Source organism: Lonchura striata, chromosome 15 (genome assembly GCF_046129695.1).
Source record: "Lonchura striata isolate bLonStr1 chromosome 15, bLonStr1.mat, whole genome shotgun sequence".
In the NCBI taxonomy this organism is placed as follows: Eukaryota; Metazoa; Chordata; class Aves; order Passeriformes; family Estrildidae; genus Lonchura; species Lonchura striata.
Genome location: NC_134617.1, coordinates 253093 through 268423, shown reverse-complemented (window position 1 = coordinate 268423; position 15331 = coordinate 253093). Strand labels below are relative to the sequence as shown.

Below are 15331 nucleotides of genomic sequence, written 5' to 3'. Positions count from 1 at the left end.
GAGAAAGCGCAGATCCTAAAGTTTACAGGATGAGTGACAGTTTCTCACCAACCCACCAGGGATACAAATGCATGGCAAACAAATCATACAGCATCATCAGTTCTAGCGAGAAGAATTGAAAGCCCATATTCCTGAAAATACTTGCATGTATTATTTTTCCTTTCTAGTTCATTGGATGTTTCAGAGTCCAAACTGCAGACTATGATCCACACTGTTGCGTCATTTCCAAAGAAACTGTGTTTACGCTCATTTGACCTGACAGTGTTCAGTGTGGCCACACCATAGAGTTTTCCAATGGTTCTTCTAGCATGCTGTTGAATTTTCTATTTAGAGGCCTTCCTCCTAGAGCAAAGATTTCCTCATATTTTAAAGGAGAAATTCAAACAGGCTTTAAAAGATACAGAAACTAGAAGTACTACCAAAATTACATTTTTCTACCCTCAGAGATTCTGGATTTTGAGAGCTGATTAAGAGAACTGCACAGATGCTTTGCACAGACCTATATAGAGAAGGTAGCAGAGAATCCATCTCTGAAGATGGGAAGACAAATCCGTTATAATCTGATAAAGACCCAACCTTGAAGGGATATAGATTCAGAGAGGAACTTTGAAGATGTTACCTTCTTGGAGGCTATTGATTTCAAAACACATCATGCAAACATGTAATTACAAATTCAAGTAAATAATATTAACATAAATATTTTCAAATTTTGGTTTTTAAAAAAAGCATTTGGTTTTTAGTCTTGTAGTACAAATATTGCATTGCCATGCACAAAGATTAAAGAGATACCTGATTGACACAGAAGATACAACATCACTGGAAAATGTCTCAAAATTAGGGCATCTGGCAAGGGCTATTTTGCTGCCTCACAACTTCACAAAGCAAACGGAAAGCAAAATATTTACCACTATTAAAAATTACCATGACTAAGTAGTGAAAGCATCTTCAGGCTCACACAGTTTGGTTAAAAAGAAGAGGGGAAAATGCCAGAGGTTATAATTAACAAACTACTTGGATTTCAACTGCTCAAGCTACATCTGAGTAACACCAGTCTTACAGCAGTAGAATCCATCTCCACACCTTTGTTACAATTGGAGGACTATTTTTGTAACTTTCTAAACCACAATATCAACTATTTAATGAATTAATAAAAATCAAAATGGAAAAATATTCTGGGCATTGTTCTACGGTTACATTTCACAGCATTTTCCTGACTGAGGAATATGAATATCCTGAGGTCACTTATGCTATGCAGCATCTTTCCAGCTACATTGAGTCTTGAAAGTAAAAAGTCTACCAGAACCCAGCATATATTTACAAATTAAAATAGCCAATGACCTCCTTAAAATACAACCATACACAAACATACATACATAAGCCCCACCTTATGTTCAATTCTTAATGTGCAGGATACCAAAGTTCTTACACAGATTATTTAGCTGAGAATGGCCTCTGAAAGCAGGATTATCAAAAGCCACTGAAAGGCGAAAGGGCCACAGTGCTCAGAAGGGAGGCTGAGTATCACAGAGCTTGAATTTAGGCTTAGAGAGGATACTGGAAATACCTGGCTCAAAATCATCTCCAAGGTGAGCGCCATATTTCTCTACCTTAGGCACTACCAAAACAGTCAGTCAGAAAGCAGGAAGTTGGAAAGGTTGCAGTATGTCACTGACAGTCTACTCCTTTCTGCTAGGAGTTCTACTGACAAGCAGGGAATCCCAGCAGACCATCAAATTGCCACAGTTCTGGGAAACAGACAAAGTAAAAGGGGATTTTGCTTCCTGTGAAGCAAGGGTGGAACTGGCTCCAATCACATATCTTGATTATAATCACAGAGTATCTCAAGTTGGAAGGTACCCATAAAACCACTGAGTCCAACTCCCTGCTTCTCACAGGACCACTTACTACTAAACCACATGACTAAGAGCATCATTCAGATAGTCTTTGAACTCTGATAGGTTTAGTGCCCTGACCACTTCCGTGGAACGTCTGCTCCAGTACCCAGCCACCCTCTCAATGAAGATTTTCCTACTGTCCAGTCTGAACCTCCCCTGATGCAGTTTCCTTCCATTTCCATGTGTCCTACTGCTGGTCACCAGAGATAGGAGATCATCACTTCTCCATCTGCTGATTCCCTTGAGGAGGCTGTAGACTGTGATGAGGTCACCCCTCAGCGTTCTCCAAGCTGAACAAAGCAAATGTCATCAGCTGCTCCTCCTAATCCTTGTCCTCAAGACCTTTCCCCATCTTGGTCACCCTGCTCTGGATCCACTCTCAACAGTTTGATGTCCTTGTATCAAAGTGCCCATGGCATCTTTTGATTGACACAGAACTACTGATAAAAGTACTTGTGTCTTGTGCCCTCTTCAACAATGACTGTCACACCACTCACAGATTTCACCAAAATCATACCCATTCCTAGAAAACCTTTTAAAATTACCAGGTGCTCTGTTTGAGCCAGGTTGACTACCATTTACAGCACAGCAGCCCTGGGTTTAAAATTCCTATGCAGAGCAGTAGGCCAGATCAATAGAAACAAAACCTGAATCAGAGCAGAAGCAATAAACTTCACATTATTGCCTGAAAAGGAACAAAATATTCTCCTGATAGGCTACCTTGATGCTTAGACCAAGCATGGTATCTGCACCACAGCAGAATCTGACCCAGCAAATCAGAGATGTTGAGAATGGGAGTCCAACATGTCACTTTACAGTGAGGTACAAAACACCATCAGAATGCAAATGTTTTTTTTTTAAATGTTTTTTAATTTTTTTTTTCCTTACAAGAGGTCAAATTAAATTTTTAAAATATGTAAGTTTCTATGTTCCCAACCTATAAGGTATGAGCAGCATCTTTTAAATATTTGCATTCTCAGCAAAACCCAGAAACAGCCTATGAATGAGTATACACTGTCATAAGATAACTAAAATGTAGGATCCAGATCTGTCCTAAGTGGCCAAAATAAAACTGAAAAATGGCAATCCAGTAATTTAAGCATAAATTGCACACCAGTCCAAGAGGCAGGTTTCCTCCACCAGTGATTGTGAAAAAGGCATGTGATGCATGTACAAAGAGATGCATTCTGCGGGGTCTGTGTTTGCAAGACAGAATTCCTTCTCACACATAGGCACGCCGGCGCTGACAGCCCAGGACACGTACAGGTGCAATCATGAACATTCTGCTAGGCAGGAAGCCTTGTGTACCGCCGTGGGAGCGGTGGAACGGGCAGAGATGCACCGCGAGTGGAAACGAGCGCAGGGAGCACCCGCAGGGCCGCGCTGGCCTCGCTCCATCGGGCTCCCCCGCGGCGCCGAGGCCCAGCCCGGGCTCCGCCGAACGCCCCAGCCCCGGAGCATCCCATCCCTTCCCTTCCCTCCCTGCAGCAGCAGCCGCGCCCAGCGCCGCGCCCGCTTCGGGTGGACAATGACCGGCGGGCACACAATGGTGCAGGGCCGGCGGGAGCTGAGGCGGCTGCGGGCTGCGCCTGCCACACCTCTCCCGCCATCTCCCATCTCCTCTCCATCAGCGGCGCCGGCTGCCGCTCGCTCTCCCCTCCCGTCCATCACCTCCATCGCTTCCTCCCCGCCTCGGCGCCGCCGCCCCGGCCCCTCGCAGCCGGCCGGGCATTGTTCTACCGCCGCGGGCACCGGACGACCCTCTCGGCCGCCGCCGCCGCTCACCGTGCCGCCAGGGAAAGACGCCGAGCGGCCAGGGATGAGCACGGCGCATCCATCGTCCTGCCGCCGCGGCGGCTCCAGCGCCCGCACCGGCCCCGCCGTCTCCCGCGCGCCGGCGCTGAGGGCGCGCGCCCGCCCCGCCGCCGCCCCGCGGCCGAGGCTGCGCCGCCGGTGCGGGGCTGCGGCAGCCCCGCCCGCCCCGCCGCAGCTGCGCCCCGGCAGCGCCGGCAGCGCCGCGGGGGCGCGGGCCGATCGCCGGAGTGCTCGCGGCGCCCGGAGCGCGCGGCGCCGCCGGGACTCCCTGCCGGCGTGACCGAGCCGGCCTCTGAGGACGAGAGGCCGCAGCCCGCCGACCACGGTCACTCGAGGCCTCCGGCGTCCCCTCAGGCTGGAGCTCGCCCCAGGCCTCACGACTTCCGAGACCTTAGCACTGCTCTCCAGTTGGACAGCACGTCAATGGCCACAATACTTGGGAGTGTGACCTTCGTCACCCTGGGCTCCACGTAGCCAATCCATGTCTTTCCAGCATAGAGACAAGGACACTGTGAGAAAGCAACAGCACCAAATGCTTTGCACAAGCGCAAGTAAATGACACTCTTCACTTATCCACCACCACATTCAACCCCCATGCAGAGAGCCAGTACCAAGTTTATCAAGCACAATTTGCCCCTAGTGACAAAAATTTTATAAATGGTCTCATTGATATCCTCAGGTTTGCATGGAATTAGGACAGCTCTTGCAAAATATATCAAGATCCAGTTTTACTGTCTAAAACCATCTGCAGTAGAAATGATTGTTGAATGGATACTATGGGACATAAACCAAGTAATTTCTAGAGATGCCCAGAACTAAGAACATGGGTTCCCTCTGTTCCCTGGACATACTGCAGATGCATTGTACAGAGAGCCCAGGGCTGTGACCTGCAGGTTTCCTGATGTGTCCTCCTGTATAATTGGTCTCATGAAACACAGGAAGCTATGGCTAAATGGGAAGGGTTTTCAAAATGCCTTGTCCTTGATTTAAAGTCATGCCACAGACATAGTGATGTGGCTGTAAATTTATAGGGGTGAACAAGAACACCAATTCTGAAACAAAGGCATAATTATCTTCTTGCCTCCTTAACAAAATTATCCATTATAGTTCAATTGATTCCATTGCTACAGTACACATGGAAGCTGCACCATAAAGAAGCCCAAGAACTGTAATTTAATTATTTTTTAATTGTGCTATCCCAACTGCTTTTCTACTGAAAGCCAGAACTATCCATCAGACCTACAGTGATAACTCGGACAGCTGTCACCTGTAGCTACTTGGAATTCCCCTGACATTTGCCAATCCTTTAACATACCCATGGGACCTAAGTACCTATTCTGCTGCTTTAGTAAAATGTCTCCTGTGTAGTTCAAGACAAGCAAAAGTCATTATGTAGACAGGTAGGTAACAGTTTCTGATGATTACAGCAGTGATACGACTAAGAGGTCCTCCAAAGAAGTGCAGTAAAGACCAGAGGTAACTTGGCAGAATCAAACTTAAAATGTATTTTAACTCAAGCAGACAAGCTCTTCCCCATGCCTCCCTTAGGAGTAGTCCTGTGTACTGGGATATGTCTGCCCTCTGACTGGAATGACTTGGTGAGAAGCAGAGCAGGTTCTCACATTGCAGCACTTTCACATCAGGCTCCCCTCTCCCTGTTGAGACCCATCTGTCTTCAGCTGTGGACTCTGCTAACTCCTTCCCTTCATGTGAAGGAAACAACAAAAGGAGGAATTTCCCTAGAAAGAAGTAAGTGGTTGCATGTCCCATCTGCAATGTCACATCCAATGCACAAGTTAGAAGTATCAGAATTGTTCATGGTGTTACAGAAGACAGATTGAGAGGGGAGACACGACGTGTGGGAGTATTGTTGGCTGACAAGGATGCAGGAAGGAAAAAGGGAGCAGCAACATCTGTGGATGATGTTTCTCCTTGGTTGCGAAGCTGTAAGATCTGGCGCAGCAGGGCCTTTCCTTCTTCTCTAGTCTGAAATTAATTTGTAGAAAACAGAACAATACAAGTATGAATGGATGGTTTCTGGGTCAAATTCCGTATGTAAGCAGTGTAACTTAGAGTAGCATGTCATTCTGTAAGGCTAGAAGCTATAAAAGCCATTCTCAATTTTTTTTCTTTGGCTTCTCAGAAATATTAAGGTAAGTCACTTTTTTTCATTTTAGTCTTTCCTCCTTTTACTCCTGATTGGTGTGTCTCTTCGATATTTCAGAGAACAAAAACATCAACCACTGAAGCTGTCTAAATATTCTAGCAGGAAGTAGATTGGGAAAACTTTGAATAAGGTGAATTCAGGTTGTAGAGAGCTCAAGGCAGCTTTGTCAAGGATAGGCCAAACACCCTGCACTCATGGTTACGGTCTACCACTAGGCTGAAATTAAAAATCTCAAACTGCCCACTTGCAGATACATAACATCACAGAGTATGGAGTTGCACACAAAACCCAAGTACTGGTATATTCTCTGCACTGTCCACACACAGAAGATGAGGAAAAAAAAGTTTTAGAAGTACTACCACTACACGTGTGGGAGTTTGTGACCATTCAACGACCTCCTCAACACCAAGCTTTTTAGCAGCCTTACAACTGCCATGTGAAGCTTCAAATTCTTTTACTTAGTGAATACCAGTGAGATATAGTTCAATTTCACTATCTACACCACATTCCACTACTTTTATCAACCATACTCAGCATAACTGAGGTATACATGACAACCACCATTCAGGATGTGACCTGTATGGCAGACAGCCCTCATTCCTTCATAAAAGACTCCTTCTACTCTGAGGGGGAGCCAAGATCAAGGTCATAGATCCCTTAAGAACGAAGAACCAAAGACCGTGCAGGTACTCACATCATTGAAGGCACAGCATTTCTGAGCACATGCTGAAGCTTCATCCCAAAGCTTACATTTGAAGTAGTACTGGGCCAGGTAACGAAATGCAGTGCTGACCTCCAGGTGCTCCACTACCTCCTGCCGTGAGTGGGGTAAAAACATCATTTGTAAGTGCCTTCCAAAGTAGTTCTACAGCATGCTTACTTCTTTTATTCCCAAGCTATCATCTTACCCCACAGGAATAGATATCCTGGATGTATTTGATGTAGCATTGAGCTGCCTGTTCAGATTCATTCAGCTGTTCATGCAACCTACAAAAGGAGAAAAGTGGGTCACTGGAACAAGACTGCACTGTTGAAGACATTCTTGGTCTATGAGAACGTACCTGCTCACCCTAACCTGGACAAAAGCCAGGTCCTTTCTTTCAGAATTTGCAGGGCATGCAACATGTATTGCCCCTCATGGAAAGAGATAATCCAGTTTGCATTCATGCTGACAGACACAGAGGCAGTCAGATAGTGACTAGACAGCTAGAAGCAGTGACAACCAAAGCAGGGACCTTTGTATATTCTGTTGCATTTTAAACCTTTTAACAGACCTTTGCCATTCTACTTACTCGCTATTTCCTCCAGTCCTCCTTCTTCCCCTGCTACAACCCAAATTTGTACAGCAGTCTCACTTTTCATTTGCCCTTTTTCCCCTCTTCGCTTTTCCCACTTTATATTACTTTATCCCCAGCAAAAAAAAAATTAGTACTGATGTCACAGTATTCACATTAGACCTCTTCCAATGTCACAGCTGTAAACTAGAAAGGAAAAGTAAATACTACAATTTTGTACATCATCTACCGTCATGGGCTGCTTTTAAGTTGCAATACAAGAAATACAGTTGCTAGTACTGCATGCTCAAAACACTGCAGGATTCAGAAGTCCTTTGCAACCCACATAATGCTACCATTCTCTTTAATTATCCTGATGGAAACAAAGATAAAGCTCGACACCAAAATTTGCAGTCACTACAGCCCTAAAGATAGCAATTCTTACACAGCTCCAAAAGTAATACTAGCTAACAACAATTCCACTTGTTTACATTCTGTATTTTATCATCAGGCATTAAAGTGTGACTTGCATTTAACACAACTCTGACAGTTCAGTGAGCGTACATACTCACTTGGCGAGTTTCACAAGTGCCATTTTCTCCACATCTCCCACAGCATAAGCTCTCCAATAGCACTGTCAAGGAAGGAAAGTCAGTCAAGCATATGCCACAAAAATTAGTCCAGCTCATGACTCCAGCATGCAAATCAGAAACAAGAAACTACAGGAACTGTCAGCAAAAGAGGCATGTATCTGTATATAACTCCTTATTTATCAACTACTCTAGTTATATTGCAACAGTGCTTCCCAACTGTAACTGCCAATGAGTTTACGTAGCACTAGCTACATAATTTTGCTTAAATTTCACCCAGTGTTCTGGGAGACACCCTAAAGTCTTACAACATCAGTTCTCACCTTCTTAGCTTCCACCAACTGATTGAGTTTCTCATAGCATTCTCCTAGAGCAACCAGCATACGAGAATCATTTGGTCTGTAAAAGAGCAATTCTTCAGGTAGTCTAATGGACTGCCAGCTGATCTCAGGGTGGGGGGAAAATGTGGGGGTGGTCAAGGGAAAAAAGTAATTTACACCTGACAGTCTGTCATCCTTTTGCATAAAGCACCACTCTTACTCCTGACCAGTCATCCTCAACACTTAACTGACAAAGCTTTTGTTAACAGTTAACTAACACAACTAAAAGAATTTGAACAGTGGGACTGTACACATCGCAAAGCATCAATGTTTTTTTTTCCTTCCCCAACTTAGTTCTTGCATGTAAATTCCTTAGCCAGTATCAACCATATCAGAATGAAGACAAATAAACACGGCTCCATTCTCAACTCTACCTGAGCTGGTGGGCCCGTCGGTAGTAGTAGAGACAGTAAAATGGCATTTTGAGGATTTCATAGGTTTGTCCCAAGCCATACCATGCTCTGTAGTCCCTTTTGTTCACTTCTATTGCATGCCTGTCAATGAAAAGAAGATTAACTAGACAGAAAGTCAGGATCAAAACCAAGTCCAGCAAAACACTAAGAAAAAATAGAAAATACTGCTTCAAAAGCAAACAGCATTTTGTTCAGTACATGAGCATGAGCGGTACCTATAAGCCTGGATAGCTGCAGATGTGTTCTTCATTTCCATATACTCATGTCCCATTAGTGTCCAGGCTCCTAGATAACGAGGATTCAGTTTCAAAGCCCTCTGGAAATAGAGTGCTGCTTTTTCATGCTGGGAACGCAAGCTATAATAATTTCCTGAAGTAAAAGGCATAATATTTAAATAAATTAAAAAAAAACACAACCAACCAAAAAAAAAAAAAAAAAAGCCAATACCAATAGAGAAGTATAAAAAAGGATGTAATGTGTATTATCTACTACCTCCTAATAAAGAATCCGAATAATGACAACCGATTCAAACCTCAAGAGACCTAATTGCACTCTGTTCACCAGTGTTCTGGTCAATCCTTTTCCAGATGTACCAATCAATTTATGATTCCATCACCTTGGAGTGTCATGATCTAACAAATCAATTTCCTGCTCCTGACACACAACTATTTCCACTGGAGTTTGAAGGCTATATACATGGGTCTACTTTATACCCTACTATTACAGCAGCTTTCAGAGAGAAATGAAGGAAAAGGGTACTCTGTCATTTAGTCTGCTCTTCAGGATACCTGAATCCATATTCACCAAGTGGTGATTTTGATTGCCTTGCCGGTTTATCACTTCCAAAAGTGTTTTCAAGATTCTCTCACAAAGCCTACAGACAGCAAAATAAGATGTAAAAATAACATGTAAAAGAATTGGCTCTCACCAATTACACAGCAGGTCTCAACACGGTACTTGTCTATCTCACAGAGATTATGAGCCAAGTAGCTCAACTCAGGCTTCATGCTCTAGTGGAACAAAAAATTGAAGTGATGAGAAAGAGAGTACATTATGCTTTGAAAGAAACTGCAATAAGCAATTGGCAATGCATACAGTGCCTCTCTTCCATGGAATTGGGAAGAGGAAAACCTGTATTCAGAGGGCCAGAGAGCACCAGCTGCTTTGCCAGTGTTTAACATACCTCCAACAAACACCATCACTATGGAGAGGCCACATGAAGAATGCTTACCCTTACATACAGTAAGTTGGAGAAAGTGTCCATGTTTTCTATCCTGTAAGGATCTTGTTTCCTCAGCTCATTAAAAATGGATAAAGCTTTGTCAATATCTGAAGAAAGAACAGCATATGGGACACCAACAACTATAAATGCCAGCTAACAAGTTTGCATTAAGGGGGTCATTCCTACCTAGTGTCACTGACCTCTTATATTGTGGTAGGCAACTGCAATCTGAGAGATGATATAAGTGCTTTTGGAAAATCCTGCATCAATGAGAGACTGATACTTCTGCAGAGCTTCCTCTATCAGCTGCAGTTCTGTATAAATGTGTGCAAGAAAGAACTCTTTCATCCATGTATCTGGCAAGGACAGGAACTTCAGCTAGCAAAATGAGGAGGAAGAGATGACAATCAGAAGTATTCTACAAGCTACATGTGGCAAAGAATCCATTATCTTCCTTCCCATGACTTAGTAGATGGTCCTGAGGTAGGAGGATACCCTGCAGTTGCTTTCTTAAACCCATTTAGTCAATCAGGGAAGAAATTGTCTTCAAATATGACATCACCTGGTTCTTGTTTCAGCCATTAAATTCAGACTGCATTTTCCTCCTATGTTTGAACATCAATATCATAACACTAGTTTCAATGAACTATGTAATAGACTCAAAATTATATAATAAAAAATGCACTTCCCTTTTTCCACAAATTGGTAACACTCTCTTCTGCATCACTTTTTTAAACTTTTTTTTTTTTTTAAGTAGTTTTAAATACTTCATCATCCAGAATTTACTGAAGAATTCCAGAACTGAACTCAAACTCCATGCAGAAAGAAAAGTAATCCTTTTTGGTTTTATATCTGAAGTTTGTTTCTCTGATACAATTCATCTCCTGTGTGGCTTTGTACATTACTTTTTCAGTTTTGAAAGTAATGATTCTATATATCCTTTCAAGCTATTCCTCAATAACTGAGAAATTAGAACTAGATTAAGAAAAAATAAAAAAGGGACATCTCTTAGATCTTCCTAAGAGGACATGTGACAAGATGATAACCCTGTGACAACTGCTTCCAAAATGCATGGATTGGAAATTTCTTAAACCATTTTGAGGGGGAATGATAAGAAATTAGCCGTGCCTGTATAAAGATTCTCAAGCTACAATATGGCAAGTAACTGAAGATAAAGAGAATTTTACAATATAATTTACAGTCATGGATTGCCTTGCCTGACAGTATCTCGCGGAATGAACCAGTGGGCAACATCAATCTTGTGCAAACAGAAACACTGGGCACTGAATCAGGCTAAACTCTTGAGATTTGTTATCACATCTTGGTATCTCCAAAGTTTTACCATCTCTTTATCCGTAATCAAGTTGCAAAGTTCCAGCCAGGCTCCCCAGTGCAAAGGCAGGACATGAGCAGCTTCAACAAATACATCTATTGCTTCTTTCACCAGGTCCAGTTTCCGCAGTACAACACCATATCTGTAAAAAAAAGTGTCAGGTTGACAAAAATCACGCAATTCTGCATATCCACACAAATATATAAGAAATACATGCAAACACTTACAGATAAAGGCCAAATCCATCCAGTTCCTGTGCTTTGTGTTTCTTGCTGAGTTCAACTCTCAATTCTCGTAGAGCTTCATTTTTCACCTGTCCTTTTTCCAGAGGTCCTACATGAAGAGAAAGTCACACAGCTAACTTTCAATAAGGAGTCTCACCACAGCAATGCCAAGTCCAGGGTACAATCAGAATTATCACAGACATGACATTATGGATTCCCAGCCTGTGTTTATGTTCCCAATTTTAAAGAAAATCGCTTAGTCTCGTCACCCAGTTTAAAATACGACCTAATTGATAAAAATCTGCAACCTATAAGTAAGCCAATGAAACAAAAGAGAATGAAAGAAATCATGTTATAGTACCTATTATCCAAAAAATTGAGGGGAAAGCCATGGACCCAAGATGAATTACATGAAGAGTCAACAGCAAAAGCTTCATTATCTTATCATGCATTTCTTGACACCAGAGACTTACCCAAACTGTCAACTGTCTCATCATCCTTTTTCTTTTCCCCTGACTGTGGAAAAGAAAGAAAATCCAATATTACATTATAATAGTTTATTTCCTATGTTTGCTGCAGCACTTGCAGCAGCATGCAAACTGAGTTTTCACAGACAACACAGTTCTGAAAAGAACAGCCCTATCTTTCTTTACCCCCACACAGAATTTGGACTTCAAGGTGGTCATTAGGAACCACGAAAAAGAATAAGCAAAAAAATAAAATTTGCCAGGGAGGGGTCGGAAGCAGGAGTTCAGTGCTAGGAGGAAACCTTTTTTTCTACCTTACCAGGTATCTGGAGTACATGTACAAGAAGTAAGCTTTCTGGCTCTTGCAGCCCTGTAGAAAGTAGGCAGCCCTGTCATATTCCTTGAGATCAAAGTAAGACTTGGCCAATGTGTAGGCATCCAGATCACGAGCATCCTCCTGGAGGGATACACAGGAGTTTTAAGACCCAAGAAGCTCTGACATACTTTAGGAAAATCATGGTTACAAATACAGCAATAAAATTGCTCCAGAAGGTCAAAAGGTAGTTTGTCCATCTTTATACATGGTCTGAGTACTATCAGAAAAGTTCCTCTGCTCCCTCACACGATCCAATTCCAGAGTTCTCCAATAATCAGTACAGACTATTTAAGAACATTTTAAATAAAGGAGGAGATTTCAGAAACAAATTGTGGCAAGCTGCCAGAAAGCAAGGCTCAGCTGTCCAATTAGTATGAAAAACCATAAATAAGAAAACTGCTTAGGAATTCCACATAAGAGATATATTAATATTAATCTGCTAACATGCAAGAGAACACTTGGTAATTATAACTTGAAATGCATTTATGACACGTTATACTTCTATAATACACGAGGACAGGCACATACCTATGAGTTCTACTGTATTCCTACAGAGGTGGGGATAGAGACACAACTTCTTTCTCTTGTGTTCTAACAAGCACAAGTTTAGTGGCAAAACATAATTTGTATTAAAATGAATTTTGACCTCAGTAAAGAGGAATAAAAATAAAGTAGCACACGTGTGATTTCAAATTTGGCTTACACACTGCCTCATTTAGGACACAGCAACAGATAATGCTTTCATCTGGGAAAGCACCTTTGGCTCCCTCGCCCCGTTGAACACACTAGGAAAAGGATGTCCCCAGCCTTCTGGCAGGATTGGAGCCCAGTGCAGACTCCCACCCACGGGATTTGGGAGATTGCAAGCAGTATTTTCCTTCACAGTTTACATTAAACAGCCTACCCACATGAGCTGCAGCACCTTCTCCTGGAGCTCACAGCTGCTTTCCCCCAGGCACAGCCCAGGCGTACCTCGGTGAGCACGGGCGGAGGCGGCAGCTCGCTCAGTGGCAGCGGCTCCAGGGCGAAGGCCAGCTCAGCAGCCCTGAGGGAAAGAGAGCATTAGAGTCATTGAATCAGCGAGGAGACCTGCGAGATCATGAAGTGCAATCGGCAGCCCAGCACTACCGCTGTAACCCCTGAACTGCATCACCTAGCGCCAGATGCAGACTCCTCTTAAGAACCTCCAGGGACAGTGACTCCAGCACCTCCCTGGGAAACCTATTGCAGTGCTTGACCAACTGAACAGTTAAAAAACATTTTCCAGTGTCTTACTGAATCTCCCCGATATCAAGGCCATTTCCTCCGGTCCCCTCCCCGCAGGCACAGCAGAAGAGACTGGCTCCCACCTCACTGCAAACTCCTTTCAGGGAGTTGTAAAAAATGATGAGGTACCCGCGAGCCTCCTGTTCTCCAGAATAAACAAACCCAGTTTCGTCCGATCCTCGCTCCCGGCACAGAACACGTCAGCCCGGGTCCGCCGAGCTGGGGCCCGGCCAGCTGTGCGCAGCCCCGCTCACCACTTCCCGCTGTGCTGCAGCCCGCGCTCGCGGCTCCGCTCCGCCACGCTCAGCAGCTGCTTCTTAATCTCCCGCAGGTCCGAGAAGTCACCGCCGCCCGCCGCCATCGCCGCCATTGCCGCCATCGCCCGGCCCGGCCAATCACCGCCCCGTACACTGCACGCCCGCCCGCCGGCCCGGCCAATCACCGCCCCGTACACTGCACGCCCGCCCGCCGGCCCGGCCAATCACCGCCCCGTACACTGCACGCCCGCCCGCCGGCCCGGCCAATCACCGCCCCGTACACTGCACGCCCGCCCGCCGGCCCGGCCAATCACCGCCCCGTACACTGCACGCCCGCCCGCCGGCCCGGCCAATCACCGCCCCGTACACTGCACGCCCGCCCGCCGGCCCGGCCAATCACCGCCCCGTACACTGCACGCCCGCCCGCCGGCCCGGCCAATCACCGCCCCGTACACTGCACGCCCGCCCGCCGGCCCGGCCAATCACCGCCCCGTACACTGCACGCCCGCCCGCCGGCCCGGCCAATCACCGCCGCCGGCCCGGCCAATCACAGCCCCGTCTGCCCGGCCAATCACAGCCCCGCCCGCCGGCCGGCCAATCACAGCCCCGTCCGCCCGGCCAATCACAGCCCCGCCCGCCCGGCCCGGCCAATCACAGCCCCGTCCGCCCGGCCAATCACAGCCCGGCCCGCCCGCCCGGCCAATCACAGCCCCGTCCGCCCGGCCGGCCAATCACAGCCCGGTCCGCCCAGCCAATCACAGCCCCGTCCGCCCGGCCAATCACAGCCCCGTCCGCCCGGCTGGCCAATCACAGCCCCGTCCGCCCGGCCAATCACAGCCCCGTCCGCCCGACCAATCACAGCCCCGTCCGCCCGGCCAATCACAGCCCCGTCTGCCCGGCCAATCACCGCCCCGCCCGCCGGCCCAGCCAATCACAGCCCCGTCCGCCCGCCCGGCCAATCACAGCCCCGTCCGCCCGGCCAATCACAGCCCCGTCCGCCCGGCCAATCACAGCCCCGCCCGCCCGGCCAATCACAGCCCCGTCCGCCCGGCCAATCACAGCCCCGCCCGCCCGGCCCGGCCAATCACAGCCCCGTCCGCCCGGCCAATCACAGCCCCGCCCGCCCGGCCCGGCCAATCACAGCCCCGCCCGCCCGGCCAATCACAGCCCCGCCCGCCCGGCCAATCACAGCCCCGCCCGCCCGGCCAATCACAGCCCCGTCCGCCCGGCCAATCACAGCCCCGTCCGCCCGGCCAATCACAGCCCCGCCCGCCCGGCCAATCACAGCCCCGCCCGCCCGGCCAATCACAGCCCCGTCGGCCCGGCCAATCACAGCTCCGCCCTCCGCCCCGGCCAATCAAAGCCTCGCGCGCTGCGCTCCCCGCCCCTATATGGAGTCGTCTGCTTTGGCGAATGCGAGAGGTCTTGTGACCAATCCCAGGCGCGCGCCGAAGCCGTGCAGTCTGATTGGCCGGCTGTGGGGCCGCGCCGTCTGATTGGCCGGTTGCGGCGGGCGCGCTCTCGCGAGTGCCCGGCCCTGCTCCCACAGCGAGGTTTCTGAATTTCCCGTTCGGTTCTCATCTGGCAGGGGAAATCCCCATCTTGTGCTGCCCTGCCCTCGGGTTCTATCCTTCAAGGGCCGTTGATTGTTT

General features: G+C 46.8%; 2 protein-coding genes across 3 annotated transcripts in view; both read right to left on the bottom strand.

Annotated features, from left to right (window-relative positions):
- JAKMIP2 (janus kinase and microtubule interacting protein 2) overlaps positions 1–3809 on the bottom strand; it is a 39014-nt gene extending 35205 nt beyond the window's left edge. Inside the window, exon 1 of one of the 2 annotated variants that reach the window (XM_021543080.2) lies at positions 3681–3809. The gene's annotated coding sequence lies outside the window, so the exon portion shown is untranslated. The other variant, XM_021543081.2, reaches the window with a different exon arrangement.
- A 1068-nt stretch (positions 3810–4877) lies between these two features.
- On the bottom strand, positions 4878–13820 carry CDC23 (cell division cycle 23). Its single transcript, XM_021543079.3, has 16 exons — positions 13677–13820; positions 13129–13201; positions 12100–12237; positions 11787–11829; positions 11317–11422; positions 11099–11231; positions 9957–10134; positions 9766–9863; positions 9463–9544; positions 8750–8903; positions 8496–8615; positions 8065–8140; positions 7724–7785; positions 6786–6864; positions 6572–6691; positions 4878–5696 (listed from the first exon to the last, which is right to left on the bottom strand). Exons 1-16 carry the CDS (start codon positions 13799–13801, stop codon positions 5526–5528), a joined length of 1758 nt encoding a protein of 585 aa, XP_021398754.1. The 5' UTR covers positions 13802–13820; the 3' UTR covers positions 4878–5525.
- Positions 13821–15331: the final 1511 nt, after the last annotated feature.

Bases quoted from the DNA above. Each gene is read 5' to 3' on its own strand.
- CDC23 (XM_021543079.3), bottom strand. From the start codon at position 13,801: ATGGCGGCAATGGCGGCGATGGCGGCGGGCGGCGGTGACTTCTCGGAC. The intron at 8,616-8,749 runs GTACCGCTCATG...TTTCATTGACAG, and splicing joins GCAGCTATCCAGGCTTATAG to GCATGCAATAGAAGTGAACA. The intron at 7,786-8,064 runs GTGAGAACTGAT...CTTCCTTGACAG, and splicing joins AGTTGGTGGAAGCTAAGAAG to TGCTATTGGAGAGCTTATGC.